General features: G+C 47.1%; 2 protein-coding genes across 10 annotated transcripts in view; one reads left to right on the forward strand and one right to left on the reverse strand.

The window, feature by feature from the left end:
• Angel1 (angel homolog 1 (Drosophila)) overlaps positions 1 to 10,972 on the reverse strand; it is a 28,808-nt gene extending 17,836 nt beyond the window's left edge. For 2 of the 6 annotated variants that reach the window (XM_005390164.1, XM_005390162.2), the window contains exons 1-3: positions 10,448 to 10,972; positions 5,013 to 5,118; positions 595 to 1,170 (exon numbers count right to left, since the gene is read on the reverse strand). In XM_005390164.1, coding sequence (XP_005390221.1) covers positions 595 to 1,170; positions 5,013 to 5,103 — 667 coding nt within the window. In that variant the 5' untranslated portion in view covers positions 5,104 to 5,118; positions 10,448 to 10,972. The other 4 variants (XM_005390163.2, XM_005390165.2, XM_005390166.2 and 1 more) reach the window with 4 other exon arrangements.
• Positions 10,973 to 11,070: 98 nt separating this feature from the next.
• Positions 11,071 to 12,526, forward strand: part of Lrrc74a (leucine rich repeat containing 74A) — a 29,217-nt gene continuing 27,761 nt past the window's right edge. For all 4 annotated transcript variants that reach the window (XM_013517176.1, XM_013517175.1, XM_005390160.2 and 1 more), the window contains exon 1: positions 11,071 to 11,436. In XM_013517176.1, the coding sequence (XP_013372630.1) occupies positions 11,400 to 11,436 (37 nt within the window). In that variant the 5' untranslated portion in view covers positions 11,071 to 11,399. The remainder of the gene's footprint in view (positions 11,437 to 12,526) is intronic.

Consider the following 12,526-nt stretch of genomic DNA (forward strand, 5'->3'; position numbering starts at 1 on the left):
CATAAAGTATTTAAGAGTCTGACAATCTCTTACTTTTGATATGTCTATGAGTCTCTGGAGAATCACTCAACTGGGTGTGTTTCATAGTAACCTGAAGAAATTTCTAGAGTAATTTCAGCCTTGTGTATTTTCTGACTACTAAACCCAGTTATAAAATGGGGCAGCTTAGTGGATTTCAAAACTTCTTAGGCCACTGAACTTTCTTCAAATTTTAATGGACCCCAGTATGTAACACAAATAAACTGAAGTTATCATCCAGAAACTAGAGAGACCCCGAAACCTTTCCATGCTATTCCCAGAAAGCCCTTGAATCACCTCTGTAGATATAACAGTGTGGAGAATCAAAATTAGGGTTGAGTCTATTCTTCTGCTACCTAGCTGTGACTTCAGATATACCCCACTACTTCTCTGCACGGTGGTTGTTTTATCTGTAAGTCCATGGGGCTGGACAGGGTGATCTGTAAGACCTCACTAGACCTGACCCTGATACTACAAGGTCTACAGGAAAACAAACAGGTGGCCAAGCTCTCCACCACACAATTTCCTCCCAGACAGATGGCTACCCTGGCCCACTCAGCTAGTGGTCAGACTCACCATGGTATGGTATTTCCATTGGGGGAGGCTGCAATTGCCCCAAGCTTTCAAAGGGCCAAATGGGAGTCTCTTGCTGGGGCATCGGCTCTGTTGCTATGCTCCAGGCCATCACTGCAGGGTCCTCTTCCCACTGCTCTGTGGCCAGGGCACCCACTGGGAAGACAGCACAGTCTTCATACTGGGAACCTGTCTGCACAGGCACAGTTGCCCATAAAGGGGCCTCAACCTCTGACAGTGGCGCCTCTCCTAGCACCTGAGGCAAAGGCTCCTCCAGGGTCTCTGCTGTCCGAAGGTCACTCAGCTGCCTGCTGGACCACTTGTCCTCTGAAGTAGCATCCTGTTCTCCAGGATTATCCATCAGGAACGACAGACGGCTCTGGGCTAGTGCCTTATCTGCAAGAGGATCCTCACTCACAGCTGACAGCACCTGGCTCAACCCTTCTTCTCGCCACTGCTGCAGCAGGCCCTCACACTCCTCCTGGTCAGGGCCCCGAGGGGCCATGGCAAAGTCGCCCTCTACCTGGGGGGACGAGCTCTTCGCCAGAAGGGCATTTTTTCGACATGTGAAAAAAGCATCTAAGAGGAAAGCAAAAATACCAGGTTATAAAAAGACAACATCACACTACCCACACTCTTCTTCCAGCTAAATGTAAGCCTCACATGAGCAAGAATCGTATCTACCTCTGGTTCTAAAAACCATATGCATCGAAATTAACCCTTGACCATGAAATACAACTGTAAATTACGGTCTAGACTACCTGAACTTGGACAATGCTCCTAATCAGATAAACTTACTCTTGTTTTTTTTGAGACAGTCTTGCTCTGTAGCTCAGACTGGCCTTGAACTCATGATGTAGTTCAGGCTGGCCCTGAGTTCAAAGTGATCCTCTAAGTGCTGGGATTACAGGCGTGCGCCACCAAGCAGATAAACTTCACTTACTCTCGGACTATAAAATGGGGATAAAAGAAGTTTGGAGTAGATAATCTCCAAGAATTTTCTAGCTCTATTAAAAACTCCCTAGTCTGTGAGTGCAATCCAAAAGAAAAAGCCTAAAGTAGATAGTCTCAAAAATCTACACAACTTACTTCTTAGCAAAGGTTCTTGAGCCTCTTCTCAAAGACACTTAACTCTACTCAAAATTTTCACAAGTTGTATTATCTGTTTTCCATTCCCCAGCATATCAGCAGTTGTAAAATAGAAGATGCCAACAACTGACAGCTAAGAGACAGCTGTCATCTCTCTGCTACAGCAGCTACAAATGACAGCCAACAAGCAAGAAAGCAAGTGGGAAAATAGCTAAAATTAGAACTTCAAAACCCCAAACACAGCATTTCAGTGAGGGCAAATAACCCCCCACACTAAATGACTTATTTATAGCATAGGACAAATGACATACAGATGATAACCCACATTCATGAGAGATTAATATGGCTCAAATATTGAAAGATAGTTCAAACGGTTTGCGTATAGCTTATGTGAACGTATGCCCCTCTAAACCAGTAGCTTTCAGCTGAGGGACAGGCACATTTAATAATGTCTAGAGATTTTTATGGTACATTTAGTAATGTCTAGAAATTTTTGTGGGAGTCACCACTGTGACAGTGCTACTGGCATTTAGTAGTTACATGACAAAGCTACTGCAGAACATCCTAAAATGCACAGGGCAAACCCACAAATGGTGTGACCCAAAATGTCAACAGTGCTGAGACCCAAAAACTGTGCTCTAAACCCAGGGGCTGGGTTGCTGGTGTTTAGCCTCAGAGACTTGCTAATTATCCAGACACCTCCCCTATGTATGTGTACTAGATGGCAGAGGTTCTTCGGCTTAAATGCACGAGGTCACCAACTTTTCAAATGTAACTGATTTTGTAGATGGTGCTGGTTTGCTCCTCAGAAACAGAATGTTTTTATTTTTTAATCTTATCTTGCCGGGCATGGTGGCACACACCTGTAATCCCAGCACGCAGGAGGCTGAGGTAGGAGGATCGCTGTGAGTTTGAGGAAAGCCTGGACTATATAGTGAATTCAAGGCCAGCCTGGACTATATAACAAGATCCTGCCTCAAAAAAAAAAAAAATTTAAAAACCAAATTCCCAAAGTTAATATAAGTATGGGTTAGAAGGGGGCCTCCTTTGATATCCCTAGAACTCTACTGTTCTGGAAACCTCTGGACTAGTATGTATGTGTCACTAAGGCTGTCACCGTACACTGGAAGAGCTCCAGGTACCACAGCAACATAAAGGAATGTGCTGAGTTCTCCGAAAAACAAGGATTTCTGTAGGGTTTCTCATTGCTAAGTATGGGCACACTTGGTATCTACCACACACCAGGCAGTGTTAGCACTAGATGCAACTAACAAACGTTCACGGCCCTACCCGCCTCAAGCTTGCAGTCTAGTGGAAGATAAATAGCAAAAAACTATGAAACACCTATTATCACACACACAATATGTAAAGTTCCAGAAAGAAAAAGCATAGAACGCAGTTGTTCGCCTTATTTCTGGATCCTGCCCCCTAAACTGTAGGAGAAAAGTCTAGAAGTCTGCGGGATCTCAGAGAGGAACTGATGGTCGGATAAAAGCGTCTGGAATTTCAACGACCAGGAACAGGGAGTGCAGGCGGATTTTGAGAAAGTGAAGGAGTAACCCCGCCTCCTCTCTCTAAAGTAACCGCGGCGGGGCGCCCACTGCCCCGTCTCTCCCAGCCACGCCGGCAAAGGCTCGGCGGCAGCTGGCAGGCGGCCGTGCAGCGGCGGGGAGCCGGGCGCGCTCGCACTTCAGCCACGACCCCCGGGCCGCCACCTCTGCCCGCAGGAAACCGGGGGACTCGCCTGGGCCAGGGCGCCAGCCTCGCGACGCCGGGGGCGGCGACTCGGGCGACCTACCCCACGGCGGGGTGGGAACGGGCGGCTGCCAGGCCCCGGGCCACGTTAACTGTGGCCGACGTCACCAGGCCACCGGCGGAGGGGGCTCGCCCACGAGGGTGGCCGGCCGGGCCTCGCGGGGCCGCACGGCCCCGTGGGGCGGGACAAGGACCGCCTCGCACACCTTGGCGCTGTCAGAGACCGTGGCGGAGAGGCCCGCGCTCCGCAGCCGCCCCGGGCCCCGCGGGGCCCCGCTGAAGCAGGCCGGGCAGGGCTCCTGCCAGTCAGGACGCGGGACCGGTACCTGAGATGGCGCGGAAGAGGCGCGCGGCCGGAAGCAGCAGGTAACACAGGCACGATGCAATCATCGCCGGCCCTCGCCGCAGCCGCCGAGTCTCCGCAGCGTGGCCCCGCCCCCGATACGCCCAAACCACGCCCCCGCGGCCCAGGTCCCGCCCCGGCAGGCTCAAGTGCGCCGCGGCCTCCGGCCACTCGCTTCAACAACAACTTTATTGGTATCGCAGGCCCGGGAGCCCCGCAGGGGGAGGGCGGAGCGGGCTCGCATACCAACGGCCAACCGGTGCTCCTCAATTTGTGAAGTGTGAAGGTTTAAGTTTGTATATATGTATATGCAGGATAGTTAACACGGGTGTTCTACTGTCCTGTATTTCCTTGCTGAAAGAAACTGTCAGTGAGGCATTGGTTGATTAGCTTTGTATGTCTATATGTGTTTTCATGAGAAACTACATTGAAGATATCAATATGTAATACAATAAGCATTGTTAATTCCCTACCACTCTGTTTGTAACTCTGTAATGTCTGTACTGATCCTATGCTATTTTGTAAAATGTTGTCGGTCTGTTAGTATTTTCCTCCTTTTATTTCTAAAATAAAAAAAAAATTTAAAAAAAAATTGAGTACCTCACAAGAGGCGCATAGTACCATTCTGAGGCACAATTTTATTCTCACTTTTTCTGCTAACTGGGTGTCTACCTTCGGGCCACCATATGTCCTTCAATTTCCTCCTCTGTAATATAAAGGGCTGGACTTTCTCTAAGGTTCCTCTTAAACTGATTGCCATGCTCGGCTCTTGGCCCAGAGAGGAGAGGAAGCCAGCTATTCCCCTATTTCCTCTACCCGCCCTTACTGTCTCCCCAGCTCAGATTCTAGGTCATAAAGTGAGGTCTTCCATGCTTGGGCGCAAATTTTTGTCTTCTTCACTGCTTGTCCCCCTAATATGGACAAAAGAGGGTGTCTCGTGGGTAAGGTGGATGAAGGACGGAGGGAGAAAGGAAGGGACTCACTCCGTAAGGCCTGGGAGCACGTCTGACTGGTGGTTTGTTTGCCTTGTGGTGTCTGTCTAGTGCCTAACGCTGTGCCATGCCCGCTGTGAGGATCCATGACTGAACCAAGTGTAATCACTGAATGGCGGTCAGTTCTTCCCTCGATTCTGGGCTACTCAAAGACCTCTTTGAGCATCACCTTTCCAGTTCCCACCCTCAATCTTCTGCCCCACCCACGCTGTGAAGAAGGACGGACTATGAAATTCACCCACTTCCGGTGTGATTTCCAGTCTGTGGCTGGAGCCTCAGTTGTTCAGGGAAGCCTTCTGGGGAGTCACCGGATCGTGGACCTGCTAGGTACATCTTAACACGGAAGGTCTAAAAAGAGGAAGGAGAGAGTCAGTACTGTGTGTGGCCTTTTACTTCCAGAGGTGGCAGTGTCTGCCTCCAGCAGTAGCCCCCATCCCTTTGCCTGGGATGAACCAGAGGCCCTGAAATCTGAAGGCTGGGAAGCCACTTAGAAACCAGCCCACAAAAGTCAGCTTTACCTAAGGAGCCCAGGGTCAGGCCCACTTCTTCCACGGGGTTTACCTAAACCCTGCTTGTACCCTCCTTGCGTTTTGTACCCAGAAGTTCAAGTTGCAAATCAGCTATTATACCGAACTACTATCTGGAGTCTATGTATACCATTTTGTGAGGTAATAGTTTCTTTATTTACTTGGAAAATGCATTTAGAATACAGATTTCTAGATGATCTTTGCAGATCGGCTTTCACTGATCTGGGATGAAGCTCTCAGACACCAAGTCATTCTGTTGTAGAGCTCAGATGCCTCTGCTGAAGGAGCCAGCCTCAGCTGGGCTGGCTGCACAGAGCACAGGTGTGGCGCAGGGTGGCAAGCCAGCTGATGCCATGATTCTTCAAAGGCTTCTCCTGAGATCCGCCAAGTGAGGCTGCCCTGTGTTTCCTGGCCCATAATCAGCTGTGTTGGAAAGTGTAGGGGCATAGGAGAATCACAAGCTATGAAATTAGGCCACCGTGAGTTCAGATCCCAGCTCTGCCACTTGCTATCCCTGGAACCTTTCAAGTTACCTAACCTCTTAGAGCCTCACTTTCCTAACCATGCCTGGCCTAGGGAAGCTCTCACTTGTTTACAATTATATTTTTTTGAACTTGGGCAAAAAGCAGCTTTGGCCACTATGAATAAAGGGCCTTCTTCCATAAACCCTGGCTTGAATAAGGCTCCTGTCCACCAGGCTGCAAAAGCAAGCCAGTCACTGCCCAATCAGAGGGTAGTTGGCCTTAGGAGGTGTAGCCCCAGGTTTCCCCAGTAAAAGGAAAATTACAAATACCATCTGCATTATTTCCAGTCTCATCATGTTAGAAATAATCTAAGAGAGGGATGAGCTCCTCAATTTATCCCAACCTTGATAACAATGACTGCAGTGGTGGGCATTCATCAGGAGCATGGTTTCGAGAAGCAGAGCCTATCTAAAGGGGCAAAGCGGACAGTCTGTAATACTTTGGAGGGTTTAAAATGGTTTTTTTTAAGGGGCATTTCCTGTACACGAAACTGAAGGCCCTTAAGGGCTCCAATTTTATGACTGTAGTTATACGCAGGATAACCAGCTGACTGCCTTTGTGAACTGGGCTGTGTCTGTGCAGTTCACGGGGAGCGACATAATGACTCCTTCAGGATTGCAGAGGCTGCTGACCAAGCCTGGACCAGCGCTGTCCAAAAGAAAGATAATGTGGACTGCACATGCAATTTCAAATTTTATATTAGGGTCTGGGGGTGGCTCAGTGATCAAACACCTGCCTAGCCACCCTCCAAAAAACATATTATATATATGTATAATGTAAAAAAGTAAAAATACTATATAAAAAGTAAAAATATTCATAAGTAAATAAAGCAAGTAAAATTAATTTTAATAATGTTTTATTTAACCCTACAGACCCAAAAAATAGCTTTGTAAAGTGATCAAGCCAGGTGTAGTGGCACACACCTGTAATACTAGCACTCAGGAGGCAGAGGAAGGAGGATGACCTTGAGTTCCGGGCCAGCCTGGGCTACATAGTGAGTTCAAGGCCAGCCTGAACTATATAGCAAGACCCTATCTCAAAAAACAAAACAAAACAAAACAATGTAATCAATATCTTAAAATGATATATTTTAATTCTTTTTTATACTTGGTCTTTGAAATCCCGTGTGTTTTTTGCATGAACATCACACCTCAATTTGGACTAACCATATTTCAAGTACTGAATAGCTACAAGTGGCTTATAGTAAGTGGCTTCCATTCTAAACCAGTACATGTCTAGAACTATACATCTGCAATTTATGAGCCACCTCATGCCCACTTCTAGAAACTTGGCTCCTCTGAGCCTAGTGTTTTCTTCATAGTCTCAGATGGTTCCAGATTGTGCCAAAATAGTCTGAGTTGTTGCATTCATCCACACACTTTTTCTAATATTCGTCAGAGTTTTATCAAGTACTCTTCATTGTTCACCCTGGCCTTGCTCTTGTTCTGTCTTTGACTTGCTGCCCTACTCCCTCCCTTCTTGTTTTCGTCCACTTTAGAGAAGAAACGGAACCACCAAGTAGAAACTCCGCACTCTGTAGACCAGCATCCATGTCTCGCTCTGCTTCTTTGCCTCCCAGACAGTGGCTGATCCTCCCACCGCACTCAGAATTCCATCTCTCCTCCCTCCTGGATGTGATTCTTCCACTTGCCCCTTTTTCTCTGCATTACTCCTTCCCACCAATACTGGAACCCACCAGTCTCTCCTATATTCCAAAACCCTTTCTTGGCCCCATAGCCCCTCTGGCTGCTCCTCTGTCTTTCACAGCCAACTGGAGAGAGTTGTCTGCACCTGTGCCTGGGCTCCTTGCCCCTCTTTCACACTCACTCCACTGACGTGCAGCCTTCCCTTGGTTTCTGTGACAGCCTCTTCTCCCGTCTACCATCTCTGTGCAATTCTGTTCTGATGTCCTTCGCTTTGTTCCTTTGGCCACTCTCCTTCCACTGAGGGTGCTCTTTGGTCTCCTCACCACTGAAATGATTTAAAGTACTGTCCATACACTGAAAACTCTCATACTTTCATTTTTAAACCCAGGTCCTTTTCCTGGGCCACAGATCCATAAATCCTTTTACCAATGGACCTCTCCAGTGGCTGTCCCTGAGGTAACTCAAAAGTCCAACACACCCAAAGACATGCTCCTCACCTTCTGTCCATCATCACCCTACAAAATAGACACTGCCCCAGTTCCTTGATCTTCTTTATGAACAGCAAATCATCTGCTCAGCTACGCAGACCTACTACATTTTCTTCTCTGTTATTTTTATATCTGATCTCTTCTGAGTTCTTGTGGTTTGACCTTCTTTTTAGTCAGTCCATTTCACCCTGTAGCACATTCCACACGGCCCCCAGAGCAAACTTTACACTCTGCAAACCTGATTAGAAAGCACTGATGCTTAAAACATTTCTGCAAAGCCCCTAGTCATCAAAACACTCAAGACTTACCGAGGTGATAGTACATGCTTATATGATCTCAGCACTGTGGGAGACCGAAGCAGTAAGACTGTAAGTTCAAGACCTGCCTTGGCATTTAGTGAGACCTTATCTCAAAATCTGGAAAGGTGTGGGGGGATAATGATGTAGCTTACTGTGAAGGCCCAGGTTCAGTCCCCAGTACAGGGGGCACAAGCAAAGCCAGACTCCTTAGCAAAGCATGGGAAGCCCTTCACGGTGTACCTCCGCCCACTTCCCCGTGTCATTTCTTAATCCTTCCTTCCATCACCACTTGCCCCCAACGAGAACTGCACTTCCACCTCATCAACTACTTGAGATTCCTTCAGCATACTATGGAGACTGTATATATGCTTTTCTCTCAGCCTCAGATGCTCACCCACACCTACCCCACCCTCTGCCCTCATCTGGTTTCTGCCTAATGAACCTTCAAATCTCTGCCCAGATATCTCTTCCTCAGTGGCTCTTCCCCAATGGCCAACGTATTTGGACATGCATGGGCACACCACTCACTGGCCCTATAGTGCCAGAAGTTTCTCCTCTTAACTTCCGTAGCATCCTTGCATACTGTAAGTTAGATACTGTTCATCACCTGTGCCGCTCATAGACTGCATATTTTATGACGATGACCCTCTACCCCAGCACCCTGCCCAACTCCAGAGCACTCAGTACACTGAGTGGATGGATGGGTGGATGGATGATGAGTGGGTAGAAAAAGTCCTCCTTTCAGAGGATCTTAGTTTCATGAGTAAACTGGATACTTTTTTTAAAAATCCAAACTTATGAAAATGGACACATAATGAGGACTTCCTTTGCATTTTCCATTTTGCAATATAATCCTCTGGAAAGTGACTTTCTTTCAAAGACTCCCTCCCACATTTGAAATCTGACTTGATTTAAAATTACCATCTAAAAAACCCCTTGCATAAAATTAATCATTGTCACAACTCATGTAATGTACAGGTAGTCCATTTGTCCCTTTGGCTGTGTTTCCTCATCTTGTCTCCAGATCTGGTTTCTGTTTCTCTGATTTTTTTCTCTTTTCTCTTCTTTGAAGAACTTGGACCTTCACTATTTGATGCCAGATAATAAGTGCCCATCTCTGCCAGAGCAGTGTGAAAGAGCCACAAATAGCACTTACATAAACGCTCATGACTCTGGTTCAGCACAAATTATAAAAACAAGTCATGGACAAGATTTAGCTCTTGGACTATCCTCACCAACCCTGCAGTACATCACCTGCATGCAAACCTTCCTGAGCCAGGGGCAGCCATTGCCCGGAGGGAGGAATAAATTTGAGGAATATGCTACAAAACCTAACCGGTAGTCTTTAAAACGTGCCAAGGCCATGAAAGACAATGAAAGGAAGACAGAAACACCACAGATTGGGGGAGACTAACAGAGTCAAAACAAACAATGCAGTGTGGGATCCTGGAAAATAAAATGGACCTTAATGAGGAAATTGGTAAAATGTAATACCTCCCTGTTCCTTCCTTTTCCTCTTTTTTTTAGACAAAGTCTTGCTATAAAGTTCGAGTTGGCCTTGAACTCACTTTGTAGCCTATACTGGCCTTGAACTCACTCACAGTGATCCTCCTGCCTCGGCCTACCAGGTGCTGGGATTACAGGCATGTGCCACCACACTCAGCTCTGCTTTCCCTCTTAATGATGCTGTCTTATCCCCTGCACCAGTAGGGGGCCAACCAGATGCACTGAGGATCTGTAGGACTCATCCTGCTGACAGCTGGTCAGCCTGCTTGATATTAATTCCTTGGAACCATATGAGATGGAGACACCAGAATAGTGTTGTCATGCTGAATTAGGGTGACTCACATCATTTATATGAACAGGAACTATTAAAAATATTTTCCCAGGACCCTCCCCTCTGGGTCGGGCTCTACAGTATCTTGTATCGCAATACCTTTCAAAGGTCTCTGTCTTCATCATGCCTCATCCTTGTTCTACAATGGTGCCTATCTTAGTGGCTCATAACATAGTAAGTGCACAATAAGTATTTTTAGAATGAGTGCCTAAAGGAATGAATAATATCTCAGGTGGATATCTTTCTTTTGATCTTTGGTGTTAATGATGTTTTTCCTACACAAATTTCTAGATCTTCATCATTCTTCTGAGTGACAAAAAAGGGTGTTCATATTCCCAAGCCCTTCAGTCACTGACCTGACCGTTGATGCGCCGAAAGCTTATTGAGAAGGAACAAACACACCTCCGGATTCTCTTGACAGCAAACTTCCCCTGAACTTCAACTCCACCACATATGAGAACAGCCAAGTATGGGAATGATGGCTGAGTGGTTTTGATTTAGACAGCCCAGGCGTTTGGATTGAGCAATGCTTTGGCTGCAGCAAACTGTAGTGATAGAACATATGTTTGTGCTGCTTTGTTTTTTGATCTTTGACTCCGAGGTTGAGGCCCTCCCAAGGGCAAAAGAAAACAAGAAAACTGGGTTGAAGAAAACTCACTTCACCCGTCCCTGAAATACATGGTACCTGAACCACAACAACCCTGAGAGATGAACATGGTGGCAGCTCTTCACAGTCACTGATTAAGGAGCTTGGCTTTTGGCCCTGACTCAAAGAGAAATACACCCTCACTGAGAGGTGCCCACACAGCACCCAGACACTGGCAGCCAAGCGTGAGCTTGGCCCCAGCAGTCACGTGAGAAAAAATGACTGGCCACCAGAGCCACCAAGAGGGCGGGAGGCCCACTGTTGCCAAGTCCACTCTCATGGATCATAATAACTGCATGAGGTCACAGAATGTTGAGACTGAAATCAAGTAGCTCCTAAGTCACAAAGTCATGGGCAGGTGGGCATCCTTTCGACAGGGCTTTCAGGAATAGAGCTGTACCACTCTCCCCAGTGAGCTGGGGAAGTAGCTCCCTCTCCCAGACAGCGTTGGGATCAAGCCCATGCATATCCAATCCCTGCCAAAGCCCTCTCTCCCCAAAGCTCACTGGGATAAAGGGATGACTTCAAGCACTCCTGGGATTTGCCTATTCGAGGCCAGGACATACAGCTTGAGACAGAGGTGAATGGACAAGCAGGCTTCTTAGGGAAGCAGCTGAGAGGTGACAAGAAAGCAGCAGCCCTCAAGAGAGAGCCCCGGCAGCATGGACAATGACGAGCCTCTTGAGGACGAGACAAAAGGTGAACAAGACATCCCATCTCTCTCCTCTGGGGCCCTCCCAGGCTGTGCAGTGGAGTGCCCAGTAACCATGCAGGCCCAAAGCCTCTTCTCTCTCTGCCAGGTTCCCTCTAGAACAGGGTTGATGTGTTACACTGACTTGGGTTCCTGGCTGGGCAAACAGACTGTTCAGTTGGGTACTGTGCTGCAGTTGCTCATGTTGGTTCTAGCCAATTTTCATTTTCATTTTGTGAGCTGGTTGACATCACCTTGGTAGTTAGAAATCAATCATCTTGGGAATATTTACACCATATGCATTGGCCTACACTATAAATCAAAATATGATTTTTGTTGGTTTGTTTGTTTTCCTGGAGAGCCAGTCATTAAATATTTACTAGCATCCCATGGGATGAATGTAATTTTAAAATTGTTTGACCAATGAGGAAGCTGAAACTCAGGAATATCATTTTTTCAGGGCACTTGTGGCAGGTGGCAGCTCAGCTGCTATATGTCCCCCAACCACCAGACTCTTGCATCCCACATCACATAGACCTTGTCTCACAGGCTGGTAAATAAACGTTGGGGCCCTGGTCTACGGGCAAGGACTAAGACATAGGCATGTATGGGCTTGTTAGGAACCCCACCATCCTAGAATCTAGGACTCCTTCCACAAATGCTCACTTACCCAAAAAGAAAATTGGCCATGTTCTTTTGGGTCATCTGGAGGCAAAGCCACTGAGTCTTACTGATGTTAGCTCTGACCTCAGGCATGGTTTTCAGGAGCCCATGGCTGGATGCAGATCAAGAGCCAAGTGGAAAAACATCTATTACATATGGAGGATCCATGTAAGAGAAGCTCTGCTCCTCCCACCAGCATCATGGTCACAAGACACATATGCGTTTGATTAAAGCAACTTCAAGCCAGGCATGGTGGCACACACCTATAATCTCAGCACTCTGGAGGCTGAGGCAAGAGGATCATCACAAATTTGAGGCCAGCCTGGGCTACATAGTGAGTTCAAGTCCAGCCTGGACTAAGTCATAGTGAGACCCTGCCTCAAAAAAGAAAAGAAAGAAGGAAGGAGGGATAGAAAGATGGAAGGAAAGAAGGAA

The sequence above is a fragment of the Chinchilla lanigera genome, unplaced genomic scaffold (assembly GCF_000276665.1).
Source record: "Chinchilla lanigera isolate Chin_1 unplaced genomic scaffold, ChiLan1.0 scaffold00037, whole genome shotgun sequence".
Taxonomy (NCBI): Eukaryota; Metazoa; Chordata; class Mammalia; order Rodentia; family Chinchillidae; genus Chinchilla; species Chinchilla lanigera.